The sequence below is a fragment of the Talpa occidentalis genome, unplaced genomic scaffold (assembly GCF_014898055.3).
Source record: "Talpa occidentalis isolate TD23 unplaced genomic scaffold, MPIMG_talOcc4v2.1 talOcc4.11, whole genome shotgun sequence".
Lineage (NCBI taxonomy): Eukaryota > Metazoa > Chordata > Mammalia > Eulipotyphla > Talpidae > Talpa > Talpa occidentalis.
In genome coordinates this window covers 73,505,259-73,532,057 of record NW_023601104.1, presented here as the reverse complement: position 1 = coordinate 73,532,057, position 26,799 = coordinate 73,505,259, and the positions used below count along the sequence as shown (strand labels likewise).

The following is a 26,799-nucleotide window of genomic DNA, read 5'->3' as shown; positions in this document are numbered from 1 at the left end:
TTTTTTAGATTTATTTATCATACAAGAGCTGGGGTACAGGCCAGAGATGTGGGGGGTGAGAGGATCCACCAGAGACAGAGTGGGGAAAAGAAAGGCAGACTGACTGAAATACACTGCTGAGGGGAGCAGCAGACAAGACAGGAGAAGTCCACAGCACCATGTGGGTTTCTCCCTGGCTGGCTGGGGACTGAACTCATGCTGCAGAGGCTGTGGATTTCTTCATATTGCAGTGCTTAACCCCTTGCACCACCAAGGAGGCTTCATTGGGTAACTTTTATTGGGAATATTCTTTCTCCCTTCTTTCTCTCTGCACACTAGTTCTATTAAAGAACTTTTACATTATGAGTCTGCTTCCTTTGTGAGCTTGCATGGTCAAATCCCTTAAAGAGTGTGCACCCCTTAATAATTTGGGGGCTCCTGGGTGCCCCTTGATCACACATTGAAAGTTATCCTATTAGTGTATAAAGAAGTGGAAATAAGATCTCTGCTTTCTCTTCTATCTATTGCTGATTCTTTTCATTCATCCTGCTTTTTATCTACCCATTAAAAAGAACTATAAAATCATTTAATTGTAATCAAATCCTACTTTATTATAATTTATATATTAATGTATATAATTTAAGATATTATAATTTTTCATCAACATTTTACAATTTAGATCTAAAATTTAATAAAAAATTATAACTTTTTTTGCTGACAACTAGATATGAAATACAATGGTCTCAGTTTTCAAATTCATCAATGGCAGAAAATGCAGAATAATTATTTAGAAGGCCAAATCTAGGATCTAAAAATAATTTCCACCCTTTCTTTTCTTTTTTTATTTCATTCTGATATTACAGAAATGAAAATTCCAAGCTCCAAATGAAGGGGATTTTTCGTTGTTATAATTACAAAATATCTATAGACAAACTGAGTTTAACTGAAGAATTGCCATCCCTGATATAGTTATAGGTTTGTTATAAGAAAATTTCACACACACACAAATTGATGAGTATAATAATAAAAGTTTAAAATGTGGCGGTTTCAGAAACCAAATTTAAAATTTCCATTGTTTCTCCTTCCATCTAAAAATTAGAAAAATGTAAATATTCATCTTTGTAAATAGTTACTATTTCTGTTCTTTAAAAAAACATAGCTGATGGGCCTCCCTGGTGGCGCAAGGGGTTAAGATGCAACCTATGAAGCCATCCGCAGCCACTGCAGCACAAGTTTGACCCCCGGCCAGGGAGTAACCCACATGGTGCAGCAGACCTCTCCTGACTCGCCTGCTGCTTCCCTCAGCAGTGTATTTCCGTCAATCTGCCTGTTCTGTTCCCCACTCCGTCTCTGGTGAATCCTCTTACCTCCAGCACCTCTGGCTTGTACCCCAGTTCTTGTATGCATAAATAAATAAATCTTTAAAAAAAAAAAAACCAACATAGTTGATGCTGCAGCTCAGTAATGAGATTAACTGACCTTGCCCTCCCACAAATGAATATAAAACACTTTAGATTTCCTTGTAATAGTCCTAAGTACTTGGTCACAGAATTTTCATACTGTGCCAGTTTTCTTATCTCTGACCACACTCCATTTACAATCTACTTGATAAAAAAAGAAATGATATGAAATTAAAATTGTATCAACAAAATATTTCAAGTACTAAAGAATATATGTATAGCTAATACAAAATTTTAATATTGTCAGCACTAAGAGGGCAATCAAACTTACTGAATTTCATGATGATAATAAAGTCCCTTTATACTAAAGAATGCTGACAATAGGCAATACTTTCTTATAAAATAATTCATCCACTGATTATGTAAACAGTTGCTGAATCATATACCTTTTGTTAGGTGTTAAGAGTTAAAAATAAATGAAACACTGACCTTGGCTCAAAGATTCACAGTCAAGGTACAGTTTTCATCTGTGAACTTAAAAAAAATACTGCTGCTTGGGTTGTTGCACACTAGGATTTTAAAAAGCCTCCCAAGTAGTTTTAAAATGTAGCCAAGAAATAGAGAACTACTAGCTTATATTTAAGGGGACAATTTGTTCAGTTACCTGAACATAAATTTCAGAGTTCAAATAAGGATTTGTTCAAGTATTTGGGAAACTATATTTTATTGTCCAAAGGAGTGTGATGTGTGACAGTTTTTCGCCTGAGCAAAATTTTTTGTATTTTATACTTTTAAGGCTAATGGCAATCCTACTATAATCCATTGGTTTCCAAAACATAAGAATTCTTCTTTAACCAATGATGCAGACCACAAGTATTCCAGGTACCTAGTAGTCATCCGTTTATTCAACTCATTAATTCATTATTTCATAAGAAAATATGTCAGGGCATATATTTAGGTACTTCATTAGACAACAAGAATACAATGACGAATAAGGCAAAAACCCTTGTCTCAAAGATTCAGTCAAGTCCAGGATCCCTGAGTCTATAATTGCCTAGAACCTTGCTACTGAATGTGTAATTTAAGACCAACAGTATTGTTATCTAGGAACTTGTTAGAAATATAGAACCTCAGGTCTATTTAAGACCTACTGAATCAGAATCTTCAATTTTAGAGCACCTCATCAAAGTGATATATACACATTAAATTGGACTAAATAAGCTTTCTAACCAGGTACCACTCTAGATACACTGAGCATTACTTTTCTACAATGTCAGATCATCTGAAAGTAATTTATCTTATGTTTGTTTCTGCACTGTAAGTTCTCTTTCATTCTGGGATACACCTTAATAGTTGGCTGCTTCTACAAGGTAAGATGTCATTAGGATTTTTGCATGAACCACATTTAAGAAAAATCCTCTGTATGTGTTACAAAACTAAGGCTGAAGGCACTGTAGATTTTAATGATTAATTTTCCCTTAAATGAAAATATTTCTTTAAAATTTAGTGTCTTGAGCTTCAAGTTAGCATGGTAGAATAAAACTGTATTATAGAATTTTTCCCTCAAGTTAACATAGTAGAATGAAGCTGTATTATAAAATATTCCCCTCTCAATATCAAATAAAATAAACCAAAAAGAGTAAAAATCTACAGGGAAAAAAAGCCTCTACCAGCAACAATCAAATAAGAAACAGACATAGCTTTATGTCATAAATCTCAAAACTTTTGTGGTCAAGGACAGAAACAAAAGATCTTTGAGATATATAGTGCAGCAGGGTGAAATTCCTAATGCAACTCTGGTTCCCAAAAAAGTTATAATGATGAATTATCAAAATCCTAAAAATTGTCACTAAAATCTTCAAATCTACAAAGATGCAAACTGAAAGAGATTCCTTATCTCTTTCCTATAAAAGACTCCTTATCTCTTACTCTATAAACAGCTGTTATAAAAAAAAAATAGATGGGGCTGACTGTGATCAAGAAGGTTCAAGGAACAAATGCACAATGAATTAGGGAAGTTATCTGAAACAATGATACCCCCAGATAATAACAAGTTAAACCCTTATCTAGATAGAAAGACTCTAGGACTGAACGTTTAATAAATCTGAGAGAACATTAGAACATTCTAACAAAGATTATATATTGTTTCTGATTTCTTTCTTCCATTTTTCTCTGTCTAAGTCTGTAAAGATCTGATATTGCCTTGGTTGACTTCATCTTCCAATATGTCTGCAAGGGTTTGTGAAATAAGTTCAGTTTGAAGACTGGATATTGCTCTATCAGGTTTTTCTTTTTGTTTGTTTTGTTTTTTAAGAAATCATATAATGAATAGAAATTTGAGGGTAAGGAAAGGGTAGGTAGAAGGAAATACATTAGACATAGTATCTTTATATTTCATAGCAGGGATTCAATCAATCCTATCTAATGGATTGAAATTATATTCTGTATTAGCTTTAGAAAATCACCCTAATTTTGTATAGTTGCATCTTTTAGTCAAATAAGTATATATCCATTCTTTAATCTCTTATATAGGCAGAGATGCTGAAATATCATTAATCTTAATTGTTGTTTCTGGGTAACTATAGTTGAAATACATTTTATTTTTTACTTTCTTTTTATTTATTGTATTTTTGGAATTCCTTATAAATTGCATATATTATTAAAATAAAGGGATATTAAAAATGTGAATTTTTGGAATTTATTCTTTATTCTGATAAAATGTCTCATTAGCCCCTATTTACAACAAACTCATTTTCACTTCGGCAAGCTGAGAAACAAAAATCATACTCAACAAACATGTAACTACTACTATGGTAGAATAAATATGTCCCATATTTTTTACACATCTTCTTACCAAGAGGTGCAGTCTAGTTCCACAGCCTTTGCATCTGAGTGGACATGTGGCTCTGACCAACAAAATGGGGCGTTAAGTCAGTGTGTGAGTTTTGAAATACAGGTCTCAAAAGTCCTCACAGTCTTCATTCTTGGTAAATTTGATTACCACAAAATAAAGTCCAAGCAGAATAATGGAACGATGAGAGCATGTGGACAGAAAGCCCAGTAGAATATGCAACACAACACAAAGACCCCAAATGTCTGAGCAAGTTCATCTTAGATTTTCTAGTCCCAGGTAAGCTGACATTAGTTCAGTCATATGAGTGACCCCAGGTAAGACCAGAAGAATATACACTCAGCTGAGCCCAGAAATCCCATAGATTTGTGAGAGCAAATTATTGTCTAAGTTTTGTGTTGCCGCCTTCTAATACAAGAATATAGTATAGATACAACTAGTTTCATAGTTAGCACCTTTATATACTTTTTGGCTATTATTTCCAATTTTTATTTGTCAACAATTTACACATTGTTTATTGTTAATGCAATAGCTTTGAAAGTAAACTTTCAAAATGTCTAATGTATACCAAGAAAATGTGGGATGTTGTCTTGGTGCCCAGTGTTCCTGCTTGTTAGTGAGGTGTAGGGTCATGCAGGGGGCCTCTCACCAAGGGCAAAAGTCCTGTTATGAGGAACATACTGGGAAACCAATATCTGCTGAAAACAGCAGGCATATATTTGAATACAGATAATATGCATAGACTGGCAGGAATAATGGAGCGAACAGTACACATATATGTTGATTTAAATGATGCACACATGAAACTTACATGATGCAATAGTTACTTCAATTAAAACTTTTTTTTTACTTTTTTTTTTGATTAGGAGAGTTAACTTGTGTTTGCATTTTCTCTCCCCTTAATACCAACACATATGAGAAAGTGGTAGTAATTTTTTTTTTAAAGATTTATTTTATTTCATTTATACAAGCACTGGGTACAGTCAGAAGCACGGGAGAGTGAGAGAATTCACCAGAGCCAGGGCAGGAAGCAGTGCAGGCAGAAGGACCGAAGTACACTGCTGAGGGGAGCTGCGGGCGGCAGGAGAGGTCTGCGCGCCATGCGGGACCCTCCTACGGTGGCCAGGGAGCAGCCGGGGATCGAACCGGTGCCGCAGAGGCTGTGGGTAGCTTCGCAACCCGGCGCTCAACCACTGCGCCACCGGGAAGGCCCTCAATTAAAACATTTTTTAAAAGATAAATTGAAATGGAAGTACATTAATAATACTTGCTAAATCATTATAAAACAATTTTTCATTTTCATCTACCAAATATGCTAATACTTTATGAAATGAGGCTACAAAATTTCCATCTTTCATGATATTAGTTGCTTTCACAAAATAATTGGAAAATGTTACTTTTAAAATGTTTTTAATAAATGGGTTTAAAATCCACTAAAATTCCTCAGTAGAATATTTTAAAATGGGTTAGGGTTTTGTTTCCCAGTTTTAAGTGGATAGTTGGTGAGTTTCTATAAATGACACAACAGGTGTGAGGTGATATATCTCATTAAAGTTTTGAATTGCATTTCCCTGATAATTACTGAGGTTGAGCACCTCTTATAGTACTTGTTGACAATCTGTATGTCTCTTTGGAAAAATATATATTCAGATGTCCTGTTTATTTTTAAATTAGATTTATTTTTGGTATTGAGTTGTATGCATTCTTTATAACTTTGTTAGCCACTATCAGATATAATTAAAAATATTTTTTCCATTTAGGAATCTGTCTTTTCATTTTGTTGATAGTTTTATTGCAAAAGTTTTAAGTTTGATCTAGTTCTAGCTGTTTATTTTGGCCTTTGCTGCTTTTGCTTTTAGATTAAAAAAATCACCCAGAACAATGTCAAGGAGTTTACCACATATTTTATGTTCAAGTCTTCGATACATTACATATTAATTTTGGGTGGTGTAAGATAGTAGTCCAGTTTCATTCTTTTGCATACGGTTGTCCTGTTTTCCCAGCACCATCTGTTTGTATTTTGGAGGAATTATTGTTATTATTATCCCCATAGTTAAGCCACCACCAAAGCACACACAGTCCACCACTATTGTCCCTTGTGTTCCCTCCCCACTTTCTTCTGGCCCCTCTCTCACACCTCCCCTTTTGTATTTCTTAGTTCTATAGTCAGCTTTCAAAGATTGGTTTTTAAGTTTGGCTTTATCTGATCCTTTGGTTACTCTATATTTCACCTGTAAGTGACACCATTCAGGATTTGTTTTTCTCCTGACTTATTTTGCTTAGCCTAATACCTTCCAGCTCCATCCACCATCATCCAAATGGTTTGAGTTTGTAGTTTTTGATGGCTAAGTAGCATTCCATTGTGTATATATAACACATCTTCTTGATCCACTCATCCATTTTTGAATACTTAGGTTGTTTCTGTATCTTGGCTATGGTAAATAGTGCTTCTATGAACATAGGAGTACAAGTTTCCCTTCAAATTAGTGTTTTTGTAGTATTTGGAAAGATATATAGGAGTGGAGTTGCTGGGTTATATGGCAGAACCATTTTTAACCTTTTAAGGAACCACTGTACTGTTTTCCATAATAGTTGAACCAGTCTACATTTTACCAACAACGCAAACGATTTTCTTTTACTTCACATCCTCACTAGCACTTGTTTCTTGTCTTTTGGTATGGGCCATTCTCACAGGAGTGAGGTGGTACTTCATTTTGGTTTTCACTTGCATTTGCATGATGATTAATGATGATAAATATTTTTTCATGTGCTTGTTGGCCATCTATATGTGTTCTTTGGAGAAGTTCCTATTTAGTTCTTCTGTCCATTTTTTGATTGGGTTATTTTTTGTTGTTGTTGTTCAGTTGTCTTAATTCTTTATAAATCTTTGGTATCAGTCCCTTGTCAGATGTATGTTGTGCAAATATTTTTATCCATTCGGTTGGTATCAGTCCCTTGTCAGACGTATGTTGTGCAAATATTTTCATCCATTTGGTAGGGTGTCTTTTTGTTTCAGTAATGGTTTCTTTCACTGTGTGGAAGGTTTTCAGTTTGATGTATTCCCAATTGTTTATAATCTTTTTGCTTTCCTTGCTGTTATAGACGAATTCACAAAGACATCACCGAAGCTTATGTTGTAAAGTGTTTTGCCTGATCTTTTCTATGTTTTATGATTTTAGTATTACCTAAGTCTTTTATCTATTCTGAGGTGATTTTTGGTATGGTATCAAACAATGACCTAGTTTTATTTTTTTATGCAGCTGTCCAATTTCTTCAACACCATTTATTAAAGAGGCTTTTCTTGTTGCAGTGTATGCACCTGGCTCCTTTGTTGAAGACTACCATCCATATAGATAAGGATTTATATGAGTTTATTTCTGGGGTCTCAATTCTATTCCAATGGTCTGTGTGTCTGATTTTGTTCCAGTACCATGCTGTTTTGACTAGTATGATTTTGTAGTATAGTTTGAAGTCTGAAAGTGTGACACCACTATTGTTCCTGTTTTTTGGTAAGGGTTATTTTGGTTATGATATCTTTTGTTCCATATGCATTTAAGTAATATTTATTCTAATTTTTAAAAAATTTTTTATAAATACAAGAGCTGGGGTACAGGCCAGAGATGTGGGGCGGGGGGTGAGAGGATTCACCAGAGACAGAGTGGGGAGCAGAACAGGCAGACTGACCGAAGTACATGCCGAGGGGAGCAGCGGGCAAGTCAAGAGAGGTCTGCTGTGCCATGTGGGCTGCTCCCTGGCTGGTCAGGGATCGAACCCATGCTTCAGAGGCTGCGGATTGCCTAATAGTGCAGTGTTTAACCCCTTGCACCACCAGGGAGGCCCCTTTATTCTAATTTTTTAAAAATGTCATTGAAATTTTGATGGGGACTGCACTGAATCTATATATTACTTTGGGTAGGAAAGCTGTTTTGACAGTTTTGACCCTCTAATCCATGAGGAAGGCATATGTTTCCATTTCTTTGTACTGTCTACTTCTTTTAACAATGTCTTAGAGCTTTCTTTGTATAGGTCCTTCATCTGCTTTGTTAGGTTTACTCCTAAATATTTTATTTTTCTTTTTTTGTTGTGCTTATAAATGGGATTGTTATCTTCATTTCCTCCTTTTCTAGTTCATTGTTTGTAATAGGAAGGCAAGCGATCTTTGTGTATCAATTTTATAATCTTCCACTCTGCAAACTAATTTATTGCTTCTTTAATTTTTCAGGGACGTCTTTAGGGTTTTTTTCTATGCACACTATGATGTTGTTTTGCAAATAATGATAGATTTACTTCTTTCCACATTTGGATTCTTTTTATATCTTTCTCTTGCTTAGTTTTCTTGTCTAACTGCCTATAACTATATTCAGCAGTAGTGATGAGAGTGGAAATCCCCTCATCTTGTACCAGACTTTTTGGGAAAAGATTCCAGATTTTACCACTGAAAATGAAGTTAGCTATGGGTTTGTCATAAGTGGGTTTTATTATATTAAGATGCAATCCATTTATCCCCAGTTTTTTTAGGGTTTTCATCATTAACGGATGTTGAATCTTTTTTTTTTAAGATTTTTATTTATTTATGCATACAAGAACCAGGGTACAGGCCACATGCGTGGGAGGTTGAGAGGATTCACCAGAGACAGAGTGAGAAAAAGAACACACAGACTGAAATACACTGCTGAGTGGAGCAGAGTGTGAGACAGGAGAGGTCTGCTGTGCCACGTGGGATTCTCACAGGCTGGCAGGGATCAAACCTGTGCTGCAGCCTCTGCAGACAGCTTCACAGTGCTGCACTCAAGCGCCTGTGCCACCAGGAGAGGCCCCTGTATGGTGAATCTTATTGAATGCTTTCTCTGCATCTGTTGACACGATCATATGATATTATCATTTGTTTTGTTGATGGGATGAATTAAGTTAATTGACTTTCAGATGATCAACCAGCCAGATGATACCAGTTTCCCTGCTATAAATCCCACTTGGTCATGGTATATAATCCTTTTAATTCATTGTTGTATTCAGTTTGCTAAGATTTTATGAGGATTTTTACATCTGTGCTCATTGGGGAAAATGGTCTGTAGTTTCCATTGTGTGTGTGTGAGTATTTGTGGTTTTGTTATTAGAAAAATGTTGGGGTCATAATATGTGCTTGGAATTATCCCTTCTTTCTCAATTTTTTGGAAAAAGTTTGATCAGGATAGGTATTAATTTATCTTTGAAGGTTTATAGAACTTACTTGTGAATTCTGGACTTAAGTTTTTCTGGAGAGTTTTGATGACTGTTTCAATTTTCTCACTTGTGATTGGTCGGTTCAGGTTTCTATTTCTTCCCAGTTCAATCTCGTAACTGTATGATTCTAGGAACATGTCCATCTCTTCTATGTTACTGAATTTATTAGCACAATAGGTGTTGAGTGTAGGGGGATGCTATCTTTTCTCCAGTGTATGTTCTTGATGCCACTTTAGAAAATTAATCAACCGTATACATGAGTGGATTTCTAGGTTCTCTATTCTTGTCCCATTATGTCTTCCTTTTTGATGTCAATATGAGACAAATTTGATTATTAAAACTTTGTAATACAGTTTGAAATCAGAGTATGATTTTCCAGGTTTAATTTTCTCAAGATTGCTTTGGGTCTTCAGAACATTTTGTGATTTTTAACTTGAGTTTTCAATTTAACAATAATGTCATGAATAAGTTCAAGATAATAATTTTTAAGTTTGTATGAGTTACCTAACTGATGATAAATATTTTATGTTGCTTTCAGGTTTTCACATTTCTAAACAATACTGTTTATAAATTTTCTAACTGTGAGGTACTGGGGTAGAGTAAGAGGTAATAGGAAAGGAACATGCTAAGGGACAGAACAGACTTGGATGGTCATTTACGTTCTAGTTGACTCATTAGTTTTGTATCCATAGAAATTTACTGAAATGCTTTGAAATTTGGATTATTGATAGGAAGATTAAGGTAAATGAAAGCATGAAAAGCATCTCCTACAATCTATTTGTATGTACACATGTACAGATGCACATGTACACAACATACTACTAAACCATTAAGGAAGCAAAGATATTTGGTCAAACCATATCTATTTCTAATATATATATATATATATATATATATATATATATATATGTGTGTGTGTGTGTATTTTAGATGTAAGATTTATATGAGATTGGTAAGGCTCTTTATATTGAAATACTATAATTAGTAGGAAATAGAAGAATTTCTGTCATAGTTATATCACATTCTCTCAAATGCCAATGATACACCACTGACAATGTTTTCTTTATTATGTGAATTTTCCTTTGAAAAATTTATTTCAAGATGCATAAAACTAGACAAATAATTAGTTATAGATAACATATAATATGAAGTTAGTTTAATTCTCCTTAAAAAATTCCCTTAACAAAAACCATCTGAAAATAGTTTTATTCACTGATACTTAACTCTATGTTGAATATAAAGGGATTGGTTTTTCATAACTTTTATAGTAATAACTGCCACTGTGGTTTAATTTTCCATTAGACTATTAGTGGTAAAAATACTTAAGCTATTACAACATAATTTTTATGTCTACTAGTACCGGATAGCAGAGGAAGTTCATTTTAGTAAGATTAAAGATAGTATAGTATTGTGATGAAATTTTAGCCAAGACTTCAGTGTAAAGATATTATGTAATAATAAGCAAGAGAAACAATAGAACATTGATCTATCTATAGGCAGCAAAAAATAGCAGAAAGACAGGTAGGCTTAAACTATCTTTTCAAAGAGAGCCAAGAACTGTTCCCTTTACCAGATCAGAATGTTCTGATGTTGAGAGGAAAATTACCTACCTCACATTATATGATTTAGCATTCTAGATCCTGTTTTTTTTTTTTTTTTAAAGAGGAACTAAATCATCAGAAATAGAGTGGAAAGAAAACCTACAACCATTTCATATTTGTTATACTCAAAATATACATATATTTTTCTATCCTCTGGGTAATCTTACTCTGACAAAGTAACATAGGAAAGGGGTTTTTCAAATAAATGACTAATACCAGAAAAGAAAAAAGAGATAAAAATCATCAATAGTGAATAGACCAGACAACACACTTAATTATTTGGTTGAGGAATGAATAAATATCCACTTAAAGGAGCATACCTTATCTATATGCCCTGAAGAAACCCAACATTCATTATTCTCCCACTATATGATTCTCTTTTGAAATCCTTAGATCAGAGATTAACATAATATTTCATGAACTTGTCCAAGCTAAAAATCTGAATTAATATTTATTTCTATTCCTTAGTTCTCAAGTTAGCTTGGATCATACCACATAGCTGTCATTTATTATATGTTTATCACAAACCAGGTACAATTCTAAGACCTTTATAAACATTTATTGTATTTTTCACTACAAAAACAACAGTAGGCTTTAAATTCAAGAAAACTTGGTTTTTATTATCTTATTTTTGAGAAAACACAGAATGGTTAAGGTTATAATGCAATTATAATGCATTATAACAAGGTTATAATGCAATGAAGCTGCATTGTCTATTAACTACTGTAATGTGCCTCCCACACTTGCCATTACTGTTGTATTACTGACCTAAGCCTACCTTCATCATAGTTCATCTACATTGGTTCTAAGTATCATAAGTAGTTTGCTTCTATGCTTCTTTCCAATTCATTTTGATAAGATTAGTAAATCCTATGAAGTGAATCTGAAAATGTCTTTCTCAAAATCTTTCGATTTCCTGCTTGTGACTTATTTCACTTACCATACTCTCATCCAATTTCAGCCATTTCGTTACAAGTGACATAATTTCATCTTTTTGTTTTTATATACTGGAGTAGTATTCCATTGTGTGTGTGTGTGTGTGTATGAGATATACATATGTGTATATATATATGTATATAGAATTATTATTATATGTATATATATACATATACATATATATATATCACTCATATCTTCCCAATCCGTTCATCTGTTTTTGCACACTTAGATTGTTTTCATAACTTAGCTATTATAAATATTGCTGCAATGAACACAGGAATACATATATTCCTTGGACTTAGTGTCTGAATTCTTTTGATAGATACTGAGGAGTGGGATCGCTGGATCATCTGGCAGATCTATTTTAGTATTTTGAGGATTCTCCATACTGTTGTCCATAAGTGCTGGACAGTCTGCATTCCCACTAGCAGTGTAGAAGGGCTCCATTTTCTCCACAACCTTGCCATGACTTGCTATTTCTGGTTATTTTGAGATGGGTCTTTTCCACAGGTGTGTAGTGGTATCTCATTGTGGTTTTGATTTGCATTCCCTGACAATAAGTCATGATGTGCATTTTTTCATCTATCTGTTGGCCCTCTCTATGCCTTCTTTGGAGAAGTGTCTAGCTCCTTTGCCCTTTTTTTTTTTTTTTTTTTTGGAAAATGTGATTTGTTTTCTTTTTGTTGAGTTGTATGAGTTTTTGTATATTTTGAATTAAGTATGTCAAATGTATGATGTGTAAATATTTTTCCAACCTGAACTTTTTTCCCTAAGATATACTACTAATTTACAATGTGATACCAATCTAACTTTCCAGCAACATCTCATGTAATAATTCTTAATAACCTCATGATTTTAGCCAAATGTTTCTTATAAACCCTGGTCACATGCAAAAGAAGGAAACTAGACCACTATCTTATATCACATACAAAAGTATGTGATATAAAAGTACTCAAAATGGACAAAAGACTTGGATGTAAGTCCTGCAAACTATAAAATACATAGTAGAAAAATTGGCAAAACACTCTTTGGCATAGATTTCTGATATGTCTTTGTGGCTGCACCTTCAACAGCATGGAAAACAAGAGAACACAAACAACTGGACTACATCAAACTAAAAGGCGTTACATCTATGCTATTACTAACTCTCACTAATGTAAAAAAACACAGACTTTGTGTTTGAATATAGTTCTACCATTACTTGTTGTGAGATCTTGGGCAAATCAACCTGAAGGGACAGATCCTATACATCTAAATCATGTACAAGTACAACGTTATCAACTAATGTTACCTCAATAAAAATGGTAGACAAAAAAAAAAAAAGTGATTTTTTTTCTTCAGCCTTCTTGCTACTATCCTATCGGTTTTAATCACATCTGCCTACATTCCCAAAATCTCATCTCCTTGTAGTTGTAACTTTCTCTTCACCACTGAAATAATTTTTCTCATTCATCATAGAAAAACCAAATTATGTTACTTTGTTTCTTAAAATTACATCATGGTATCCCATAGCTTTTTGTATAAAATCCAAATTTCTTAGCATGGTGTAAAAGACCACTTCCAGTCATATATCTCAACATCTTGTACATCTATGATCTGGTGTGATATTATCTTTTGCTTTCAGAAATGCTTCGGACTCTGTATGGAACCCCTATTTGCTGATTTTCTTTTTGGAAAGATTTTGCTAACCATTTCTCTCAAACGACAAAGACCAAAGAATATTTTACTAAGATTTGAATTTATTGAAACTGATTTTGAAATCAACTTTAATTTCAAATTCAAAAATTTGAAATCAAGATTAATGATTTTGTTGAGATCTTTACATGCCACTGCTAACAACTTAACTCAGTTTTGTTTAACATTGACTACTGTTATCTAATTGTTAAAAATAATGTGATGAATACCAAATTTACTTCTTATTAGACTGTAAATTGCTTTTGTGCTACAAGACTAAAATTTCATTGTATAAAATGCTAGAGACAGAAGAATATAATAATAATGCAATTATCAAAAAGTAAGGTCAATTTTTAAATTTATTGTACTGCAAATTTTAAATTAATATTGGCACGTCAGTTTCAAAGGAACCAAGAGATATTTACCAGAAAATTGATTAAAAGTTATTATTGACAGGCATTTACAGGGAAAATAAATTAAAACAAGATAAAAAGAGAATCCATAATGCACACTAATGCTTATGTAAAGTGCTTTCTTTGGTTGATTTTCATTAAATTTTATACACAAGGATTCCTGTTTGCTTCCCCTAATATTTTTCTTAGAAATGCATAGATAATAGTGGATGACTTTGATGGTGATTATCTGATTAATATAGACTATAATATATGCATATATACATATGAATACATATATATATGCATATATTTAAATCAAACAGGTTAACAGGGAATTACATGATATCTTAAAACACCCAAAGATTCAAAAGCATAAAGAAAAGAAAATATATCATATAAAGAAAAAGAAATTCTCCCACCTTCCCACCAAGATATTAAGATTTTGTGGAGGTGAAAAATGCCATACTATACCTTGATTTCTTCTATTTCGTCTGGTACTATCTTGTATGCTGATATAGTCCCACCCAACCTGAAATTAGGAGAAGAAAAAATTCTCAAAACCAGCAATAGTGTATAAAAAATATGGACTATTTCTGTGATTAGTACCAGAGTGCCACCAATAGTTGCCCATATACCTTCCCAATACCTATTGAGGAAAAATAACTATTTTGTGTTTAAGTTTTCCATGTGTGTTAGTTAATAAGTGGGGCCTCTCTGGTGACGCAGGGGTTAAGACACAACCTATGAAGCAATCCACAGCCACTGCAGCATGAGTTTGATTCCCGGCCAGCCAGGGAGCAGCCCACATGGCACAGCAGACCTCTCCTGACTCCCCTGCTGCTCCTCTCTGCAGTGTACTTCAGTTGATCTGCCTGTTCTGTCTCTGGTGGTCCTCTCCCCCCCACACCTCTGGCCTGTACCCCAGCTCTTATATGCATAAATAAATAAATCTTAAAAAAAAAATAGAAGTAATTTAAAAAGCAGAGAGGTGGGTACCCATCACTGTCTAAGGGAAAAAATGAGTATTTGAGACTTACAAATTTAATCCCTAAGATAGGATCTTTGCCTTGAGACAACATATCATTACAGGTGAAGTTCATTTGATTGAAATATTTTTTAAATACAAAGATTTAAATTAAATACTAAAAATCTAGTTTCTATTAATAAACAATCCAACCAATAATTTTTATAAAAAACATAGATCAAAAATATGTATGATGGGACTCTATTATCAAAACAATAATGGAATTAAAGAAGATTAAAATCAAGGAGTTGGGAATTTAGCTATGTTGGAATCACCAATCTCCATACTGTTTTCAATAGGAGGTAGATGAGCCTACATTCCCACCAATAGTGTACAATGATTCCTTTCTCTCTATACCCTTGCCAACAAGTTACTTTGTTGGTTATTTTGGTTATTATTTGGTTATTTTGACATGGGTCATTTTCATAGGTGTAAGATGGTATCTCACTGTGATTTTGATTTGCCTTTTTCTGATGGTAAGTGATAGTGAACATTTTTGCATGTGCCTGTTGCATATTTGTATGTCTTCTTTGGAGAAGCATCTATTAGATCTTCTGCCCAGTTTTTGATTGGGTTATTTGTTTTCTTTTTGTTGAGTTGTAAGAATTTTTGTAGATCTCGGAATATGAGCTCTTTGTCCGATATATGATGAACAAATGATTTTTCCAATTTGAAGTGTCTTTTCATTTTAATGATAGTTTCTTTTGCTGCACAGAAGTATTTTAGTTTGATGCTACTTGCTGGAGTTTTAAAGACAGGGACCATCTATTATTCATTTATCTCCAGTACCTAGAAAAAGATCTGGCAATATCAATAATAACGGTTATCACTTAATGACCATTTACTATGTACAGTCACTGTTTTAAATGTTTTATATGAAAGTTAAAAATAAAGCTTTAGTACAGATATTATTTTAGCTGTTTATGCCCTCATCCTAAAAGGATAGAACTTTTGACAATATATGTCTCAATAAAAATCCATTCAAAAGTATGTAAGCAATTAAGACAATGCTTGGATAAGCTAAAGAGAATCTTTAAAAATCATCTACCTTAATATTTACTTTTACCTATATTATTGAAGTGTATGTTAACACAAAATTTTATGCATTAAAGATCAACTCAAGTCATAAATCTTTATAACATGTCATGTAAAACATGAACATCAAGAATCTACTTAATAAGTACTGGTAGGTTATTTATTTGACCTTTAATTTTTTAGTTATTAATGATAAAAGTGATGTGTAGAGTCTTCTGTCACACAAAAATTTGGCACATTATCAAAAGAAGTAAGAAAGGAACATTTCATCTCAGTGTCTGATAAAATTTGAATTTTCTACACAGAGATAATGGAATTGAAATAAACTGCTGTGTTTTCTACCTCCACATTAGGCTCAGCTCTAACATTATTCATTATTTTATTACTTATGATTTATTTGTGTATACTGAATAAATCAAAAGATACAAAAGATCACTGCTAAAGTACTCCCTCTTATAATAGATTAAAATTTTTTCTCTATTTTGCAAGAATAAACACTGTGCTTATAAATTATATATTAAGGAGCTGAAAATGGCCTAAATAAAGCATGTACTAGTCACCTATGATTATTCAGTTTTACAATAACATATTAATGTATCCTTAACATATACAAAGTACTGCATAAGTGAGAAATTATGATAGAAAATCAAAAGAGAATGGGGAGGCTATATTACAAAAAGATAAAACAAACTTTCAGTCAAAGGAGGTTATAAGAACCCAAAAGAATACTATAAAGGTACAAGGTTTAAGACATTAAGAAAATATGACAATTATAAATATATAGTACATATAGGTATGGGGCTCATACCTAACAAAAGAGCCCCAAGATATCTGAAATAAAAACTGACAGTATTAGGCCTCCCTGGTGGTGCAAGGGGTTAAGCACCACACTATGAAGCAATCCGCAGCCTCTGCAGCATGAGTTCGATCCCCAGCCGGCCAGGGAGAAACCCACATGGTGCAGCAGACCTCTCCTGACTCACCCGCTGCTCCCCTCAGCAGTGTACTTCAGTCTATCTGCCTGTTCTGTTCCCCACTGTCTGGTGAATCCTCTCAACCCCCACATCTCTGGCCTGTACCCCAGCTCTTGTATGCATAAATAAATAAATCTTTAAAAAAACAACTGACAGTATTGATGGGGAAAAAAAGTTTTACATTAATAATTAGAGACTTCAACATACCGATTTCAATAATGTACTGAAAAAAATACAAAAACAACAAAAAAAAGGAAAATACTATAAAAATGCATAGATCAGAAAGAAATTAATAAGGAAACAGAATATTTGAACAACACTATAAATTAATCTGACCTAACAGACATATGCAGGACATTCTTCTCTAGTGCACACAGAACATTATCTAGGATAGGGTACATGTAAAGCCACACAACACATCTGAACAAAATTAACAAGCAAATTTGTTAAGTCCCAACAAATTTCAATAGACTGTAAAGTCATATAAAATGTATTCGCTACCTGTAATTGAATGAAATTGGAGATCAATAACAGGAAGAATATTGGAAATTTTGCAAATACATTGAAAATTAACCAAAACACTCTTCTACATCAAAGTAGAAATTACAAAGAAATTAGAAAATACCTGAGAAGAATATGACACAAAAATGTGACTTACTAAAAATATGGGATGCATCAAAGGTAGCATTAATAGGTGAATTTATAGTTATACATATCTATATTAAAAGAAAAGAATATTAATTCAATAACTCTATACCTTAAGGAACTATAAAAAAGGAGAGTAAACTAAAACCAAAGCTGCCAAAAGGAAGAAAATATTAAACTTTACACAAAATGTTAGTATAATTGAGAACTGAAAAACAAGATAATTAAGAAAACTGAAAGTACATTCCTTTAATAATAAAATATGGGAAAAATAGAGAACTTTTAGTTAGTTGACACCCCTGTCCCTCCAAAGAAAAGAAAGCAAGACCCAATTAACTACAGTCAGAAAGGAAGCGAGATCATTACAAATTTTAGAGGAAAAAAAGGAATTTAAGAACATATTCTGAACAATTTTAAGCCAACAAATTTCATAATCAAAATGAAATAGACAAATTCTAGAAACACAACATAAAGACCTATAACAGAGGTTGATTTAATCAACAATCACAAATCTCCAAAAAAAGCAAAGACCAGACCACATGACTTTATTGGTGAACTAATACCAAATATGTAAAGAAGAATAAGTACAAATCCTTTCATAATCTTCCAAAATACTGACAAAAACACAGGCCAAATAATATTATGAGGTTAGCATTATCCTGTCATCAAAGGCAGATATGGAAATCACAATAACAAAAACTAAAGATAAAGAATCCTTTTGAATACAGATTGAAAAATCCTCAACAAAATACTAGCAAACTGAATTCAGCAGCATAGTAGAGGATTATACACCATTACAAATGGGACTTATCCTAGAAATGTGAGGGTGGCTCGACATGCAGAAATCAATGGAATCATGCCACTTTAATGTAAGTAAAGGAAAACATCCAGTTGGTCATATATTAATAGAGAGAAAAACTTGAAAAATTTCAAGAGTCTTTCAGATAAAAACATTCAAAAAATTAGTAGAAGAGAACTTGCCTATGTGGTAAAGCCATATATGAAAAACCCACAGCTAACATTCTTAATGGTGAAAAAATGAGAGATTTATCCTTGAGATCAGGAACAAGACAAGGATGCTTGCTTTTGCCACTTCTATTCAGCGTATTATTGGAAAAATCTATGCAGAGCAACTAGGCAAGAAAAAGAAATAACAGGTATCCAAAAAGGAAAGAAAGAAACAAAATCTCGATTTGCAGATGAAAGCAATCCACAAAAACACTATTAGAACTAATAAACAAATTCAGCAAAATACAAAATCAACATGCAAAAATCAGTTGATTATATACACATTATAAATGAGCTACATGAAAAGAAAGTTAAGAAAACATTCCATTTACAACAGTATCAAAAAGAATTAAAATACTAGTTTAGGAAAAAATTCACCTAAGAAGCTAAGTCTTAGATACTGAAAACACAAAACATGATCAAATAACTAAAGAAGACCTAAATAAATGGAAGGCCACATATGTGTATGGATCGCAAAACTTGTTAAGAAAACAATACTATCCAAAGTCATGTAGAGCTTCAAAATCCCTATAATTGTTTTTTTTTTCCCAAGAAATAGAAAAAACCTTCCCACAATTCCAAGAATAGCACTGAACTTTTTTAGTGGTTAACTTAATGTATAGTTTATGCACGTGTTCAGTTTTAATGATGCAGTACTAAAACATATTAATACAATTTTATAATGAAATATTACTTTATTAAAAATAAAATTCATATGGAATCTCAAATGAATCCTAATGCCCTAAATAATTTTGAAAAGATGAAACAAAGTTAAATAAGTCATACTTCCTAATTCCATAACTCACTACAAAGTTATAGAAATTAAAAGGTGTGGTGAAGCTATAGAAGTAGACATAGAAAAATGTGACAGAATTGAGAGACCAGCAACAAACCTTCATATATATATGGCCAATTTATCTTTGCTAAGGGTCAAGGAACAAATAAGGGAAAGAACAATCTCTTTAATGAATGGTTCTTGGAAAAACTAGATATTCACATGTAAATATGGATTGCAAAAATGAATTTGTAATCATAGTTTATAGCATATGTGAAAATTAACAGAAAGACATTAAAAACCTAAATTGAAGAGCTAATATAATAAAATTCTTAGGAGAAAATGAGAAAATCTATAACACTTTGGGATAATTTGTTATGGTAACCGTAGAAAACTATTATATAATAATAATGTTTAAAATTGATACAACATAGGACACCAAATAAAATATGTAGATAACTATCAAAAGGAACAAGTAAAACAGTGACTTCTGGAGGTAGCAGGGAAAAGAGTAGATCAGAGTCTTTTACTGTTGTTATGAGCTATTTCAGCATCACTGGTCTTTTACAAACATGTGACTGCATTACTTCAATGAAAAATAAGAAATAAGTTAAAAAAGAGAAACAACAAAAAATACAGAGTTGTTTATACAAAGGAAAAATGATTGTTCTAATGTTTGCCAGGAGTGAAAGTGGGAAATTCAACTAATTCATCTTTCACTGTGTTTTTACCATTCACCAGCAGTTATCTTTCAAACTTTGTTCTCCTCACCTCAAACATATCTATTTTCCCTTCTCAATCTCTAACACTATAGAATAAATAGGACTAAAAGAAAGAAATCACAACTTTCAGCAGTAAAATAATTTATTTTCACTTGCAAGTTAATTGCAGGGAAGTTAGTGGAACTCATAATATTGCATTACCCCATATTATTGACTGGGCACTTAAAGGTATATTGATACATGACTGGAGAATAACTCCATTTCATTTCCATTAAATGAGCCCTACACTGTGGTAAAAATTTGAATAAGGCGTATAACCATACAAAGATGGTATGATTCTTAGAAAAAGAGCAGAGTAAAGGGAAGATGCTTCTTGTGAAAACTGCCTGGAAAATAACTGTTTTGGGACAAAATAATCTCCCTTTTCCATATACTTTAAATGCATTTGTTATCCCAATTCTTTTTTTTTTTAAGATTTATTTATTTATGCACACAAGAGCTGGGGCACAGGCCAGAGATGCGGGGGGTGAGAGGACTCACCAGAGACAGAGCAGGGAACAGAACAGGCAGACTGACTGAAATACACTGCTGAGGGGAGCAGTGGGCAAGACAGGAGAGGTCTACTGCGCCATGTGGGTTTCTCCCTGGCCAGCTGGGGATTGAACTCATGCTGCAGAGGCTGCATTTTGGGGGGGCTGTGTGTGTTACTTTCACCATACATCATAAATTACTTAGAAAGGAGGAACAGTTTTTATCTTAAAAAAAAAAAAACTACTTTATTCAGTGTTTAGCATTATTATATGCACACTATAAGGCACTTTCTTTTTTTTTAAAGATTTATTTATTTATTTATTTATTTATTTATTTAGGGGAGCAGCCGGGGATTTAACCGGCGCTGCAGAGGCTGCGGGCAGCTTCGCAACCCAGCGCTCAACCGCTGCGCCACCGGGGAGGCCCTATAGGGCACTTTCTATATAACTGCTGAATAATAATATGGTGAAGTATTACATTGAGAAAAATGAACAATTAAGGCTACGTGTTCATTCTCTTCTTTTGATTTCTCTGTGTCTTCTGTTTGATTTCTCTATGTCTTTCTGTTTCACTACTAAATGGTTCATCCAGGCTTCCTGCCAAAGTTAATTCAACATTCCGACACTTTCCTTCAGATCTATATGAGCTACTCAAGTTATACACTTGAATAGTACTGAAAAAGCATATCCCTATAGCTTTTTTTATAGTACAGCAACATGAATTTATAATAGCATGGAAATTCAATAAAACACTAAAAAAAGAACCAAAGACACTTTCAACAAGATTATAATTTTAATCGCCTTATCTACATACTCATGTTCTGTTAAAAAAAAAATGCTAAAACCACCAGAGTAGTTCTCAACTGGCAGTGATTTTGTTCCCAGTGGACATCTGGCAATATCTGGACACTTTTTTGTTAGTTACAACTTGGATGAACCTACTGGCATCTAATGGGTAGAGGCCACGGATGAGGCTTAGCATCCCAGCAATGCACAGGAGAGCTTCCCAAAATAATTTCCAGCCCAATATGTCAACAGGACTGAGGCTGAGGAACTTACTAGAAGAATGTAGAAACCAAATAAAAAGCAGGCAAAAAATGTTTTCAGAAGTATATATTTACCACAGAATCTGACACAGACTAAAATCTATTAGTTCTGCCTAATCTGTCCAACACACTAATTTAACAGTAAGAAAAATATGTAGTTCATTTATTTAATTCAAAAAAATTTAATGAGCACCTATAATGTGTACTAATGAGACTGTGATTTAAAAATTTAGAACACAAAGATATTTTAGTCATCATTCTCGTCTATTAAGAACTGACACTAGGGCCTCCCCAGTGGCACAGCGGTTGAGCGCTGGGTTGCGAAGCTGCCCGCGGCCTCTGCAGCGCAGTTCGATCCCCGGCTGCTCCCCGCGGCCTCTGCAGTGCTGGTTCGATCCCCGGCTGCTCCTCGGCCACCGGAGGAGGATCCCGCATGGCGCGCAGACCTCTCCTGCCGCCCGCTGCTCCCCTCAGCAGTGTACTTCAGTCCTTCTGCCTGCTCTGCTCCCCGCTCTGGCTCTGGTGAATTCTCTCACCCTCCCGCGCTTCTGCCTGTACCCAGTGCTTGCATAAATAAATAAATAAATAAATCTTTAAAAAAAAGAACTGACACTATATGTAGAGAAGTGATATAATTAGAACAGAAAAATATAATTACATTGAAAATGTATAACACAGACAATAAGAATTATCAAATTGCAGAATTACAGAAGCCAGGGTGGACCAGAATGGCTACTCAAGACCTGAAAGAGAAAATGAATTTTATTTAGTGCCTAAAATAGATTGAGTTTAGAAAGGTAGAAATAAAGAGGAAAAGCACTTCATGTGAGAAGCAGAGTCTAAGTTAAGGTAGTATGGAGCAACACATACTACCTAGAGTAAAAGTTGAGTGTTCACATGAAGTAGTCTTACAGGTTTGGGAAGACATAAAGGAGCAGGAACAAGGAAATCTTAAGTGCCAAGATGAGTAAGAGCAGTTTTCATTACATAAATAAGGAGCAAATGACATTTTTTTGCTGTGGAAAAATAACATAACAGATTTAGGAAGTATATAATATCAGGGTATTCCAAAGAAATAGAACCAAAAGGATATAGTTAAGGATAAGGATAGGATGAGGATGAAGATATGGATAAGAATATAGATATCGATACAGAAAACAGGTTAGAATTATCATAAGAATTGGCTTATGATGTCAAGGATATCAAAAGTTCAACAGTCAAGCCAAGCTGCAAAGCCAGGAGACCCAGTAGTATAATTCAATCCTAATCAAAGGGCCTGAGAAACTGAGAAGCTGATGATATAGCTCCTACACTGAGGTCAAGAGGCTAAAAATCAGAACTGGAGATGTGAGTCGTGGAGTCCCAAGGCCCAAGAACCAGAAATTATAATGTTCAAAGGCAGAAGAAAACAGACATCCTAGTCAAGAAAAAAGTGAAAAGAATTTGCCAGGGGCCCTCAACCTTTTTGTTTCAGGCACCTGGTGGACTGAATGATGCTTATTCATATTGGTGAGTATGCACTCTTTTTTCACTCACTCTACTGAATCAAATGCTAATCTCTTCCAGAAACACCTTCACAGTCACACCCAGAAGTTATTTTTTAAAAGGCTAAAAACAAAGAAAATATATTCAAGAGGTTTTGAAAGGCAACTGTCTATCCCTTTGGTCAGTCAAGTGTATCTGGTCAGTCAATTATATCTGTCCCTTTGGACAGATACAATTAACCATCAAAGGAAGATTAGGAAGCATTACTGGAGAATGAAGAAGAGAGTGCTGACAGAACATCAAAAAAAAAAAAGTATTAATTCATGTATGAAATAATGAGGATCTGATTTATAAGAAAGAAAAGACTATTGCGAAGCAAGGAACATTAAATCAAGAAAGAATAATTAAGACCTGTTTTTAAAAAAGTCTAAACACTTTGTACTCAATATTTTAAGAAAATTTGGAATGCATATTTCAGATACATTTGCAAAACACCAGACAGAAAACAAAAAAATACCAACTTGATAAACAGTTCTATTGCGAACAACTTCTTAATCTCCCAGAGGGCAGGATTTTATTAACAGCAAAATAAACAAAATAATTATCAAGTTGCATACTTCATACCTTTGTTGTTAAAAGCAAATAATTTATAGATGAATATACCTTATAAAATCTAATGCTATAGAAACCCATTACTGGGTTTCTGCTGTTATCTGTTATATGAATTTAGATTATTTACTAATCAATTGGGAATAACCTAAATGGGTAAAAAAATATGCACTTATATAAATTATGTTTCATTTAGGTAACATTAAGCAATAAAAAATTTGGGCCTCCCTGGTGGTACACGGAGTTAAGACGCAGCACTGTGAAGCTGTCAGCAGCTACTGCAGCACAAGTTTGATTCCTGGCCAGGGGTGACCCACATAGTGCAGCAGACCTCTCCTGACTCACCCTCTGCTCCCCTTAGCAGGGCATCTCAGTCAATCTGCCTGTTCTGTAACCCACTCTGCCTCTGATGAATCCTCTCACCCCACATCTCTGGACTGTGCCCCAGTTCTTGTATGTATAAATAAATCTAAAATAAAGAAATAAAAATTTTGAATATAACTAATATTATGAAAAAAATTAGATATTTTTAAAAAGACAAAATATGAAGTCATTCAATAATTCTATATGCACTATTGTGCTCAGAAATTTGTAAAAACTAAGGCAAATAAAATATTTTCAATGAAAATATGAATTACAAAACTGATACAGGATGAATTTAAGTGTTCTTTTTTTTAAAGGCCCTTAACAAAAAAAGAGGTTTAAAAGGTTTTTTAAGACAGAGAAAATCCATCTATAAAAAAAGCAACATCAGCAGAAATAACAGAGTTTTTATCGGAGTTATAAAACAGTAAGTTAATTGATAATTCATGTTATATAAACAATTCCAGGACTCAAAGATGGAAAGCTTCCCAACATATTCTACAATGCTAGCATCAACTTAGTATGAAACTAGGTTAATGTCTTTTTAAAATATAAATGCAAAAATTCTAAAAATTCTGGAGTAGGATTTAATGTTAGTTCAAAAAAAAAAAAAAAGGCCATCTCAATGGATATTAGATAAACACTTTATCATCTATATCTACTCCTGAGTCAAATAAACAAAAACTAAAACTTCAAGTAAACTAGAAACAGAGGAGAATTTCCTCAACCTGATTAAGGAGATATATAATAAATCCTGAGTAACATCATACTAAATGTTGAAAAATTAAAAGCATTCTCACAAAAACAGGGTTATTTGCCCTTAGCTGTTTGTGAACTAATCCCTTTAAGTTCACAATCCTTTTGGAACCTGAAAGTTGATCCCCAGTGTCAAAAACTGAATTGAAAACATGGGGCCTCCCTGGTGGTACAGGCGGTTGAGTGCTGCACTGTGAAGCTGTCCACAGCCTCTGCAGTGCCGGTTCAATCCCGGCTGGTGAGAATCCCACATGGCGCGGCAGACCTCTCCAGTCTCACCCACTGCTCCCCTCAGCAGTCTATTTCATCAGTTTGCCTGTTCTGTTCCCTGCACTGTCTCTGGTGAATCCTCTCACCCTCCCACATCATCGGGCCTATACCCAGGTTCTTGTATAAATAAATAAATCTTTAAAAAAAAAAAATGTGATCCATACTTACCCAAATTCTTTGATATATATATATATATATTCTTTGATGCACACATATATATATATGCACATGCCTGTAATCATAGAATGAACTCTTTAGACTAACACAGGTCCTGAATCTTCCTATTGTCTTATACCAGGGCACTTAGCATGTTTATAGTTGTCTGGTAAGTGAAGACATTTAAGTTTGCAGCTTCTGATTTTACTATATATCAACTTGAGTGTATGATTTCTGAGCACATAAAACTACATACTATAGCAGCCATATGATAGTAATAGGTTTACAGATCAAATGACAAAGATAGTCAATACCTACAAGAGGAATTCTAGGATTTCGATGATAAGGTCAATGCACCACTGAATCATAGTGTAACTGACACTGGTAGTTTACTTTGCCTTCTCAATTAGTGATTTTTTTTTGCAATTATGCATATCTGCACTTTTCTAAACTATTTATGAAATTATCTGTCCTTTTCCTTCTATAGTCCAGTAGGAAACAAAGCTGACAAATGAAAGTAATTTGAATGTATAATAAGAATGATAGTTCCTTTTCATGTATATTCAATAATCCCATTTTTCTAAATATGGCATCTTTGATTTATCTACAACACTTCATGTTTTTAAAACAAATTAGTCAATATGACTAAGATTCAGTGACATGAGACAGCAAGAAGTCAGTGACTTCCACCATAATTAGTAGTTACAGGTTCAGAAATAAAAAAGGTGAGAAATAGCCACAGAGAATGTGATATATTTTCCTGGATTTTGCACCCCCCATCTCACAAACATCCACTTTCAGCTAAAATATCTTGCTCTAGCAGGTTTTCATCTCTTTCATTCCTTATATTACTGCTAATTGAAATGGCTTTAGAGAAATAATAGAAAATTCAATGATATGAACTCAAGTATTTGTAGGACATGCAAAAAACAAAACAAAACAAAACAAAACTAATTTAGGTAATTCAAAGACCACTGTGTGCTACTTCCTCATTAATTGCCATGAATTTCTATTCCTGCCTTGCAGAACTAAGAAATATGCTGCTCTGTTTTCTTTTATGTGATTCATATTTAAATGGATACAACCTAGACGTATGAAAATTCATGTTTAGTATCAACGCTGCCTAATATTCTTAGCACATATCAAATAAAAAAGTACTCATTTATTGATTTGTATGACATAATGATAATTTTATGTTTCTTAATTTTGCAACTATCCCTTAGTTAATGAAAACTGGGTATATGGCACAAAGTTTATAATATAAAGTTAGTATAAGACTCTAAGAGACAGTAATAACATATTAGTTCAAATCTAGATCTCTCACTTATAAATCTGTGTCCTT

General features: G+C 33.6%; 1 protein-coding gene across 5 annotated transcripts in view; it reads right to left on the bottom strand.

Moving 5' to 3' along the window:
• The window catches only part of GPHN (gephyrin), a 451,561-nt gene that overhangs the window by 253,134 nt on the left and 171,628 nt on the right, over positions 1 to 26,799 (bottom strand). For all 5 annotated transcript variants that reach the window (XM_037503527.2, XM_054691156.1, XM_054691159.1 and 2 more), the window contains exon 3: positions 14,531 to 14,588. In XM_037503527.2, the coding sequence (XP_037359424.1) occupies positions 14,531 to 14,588 (58 nt within the window). The remainder of the gene's footprint in view (positions 1 to 14,530; positions 14,589 to 26,799) is intronic.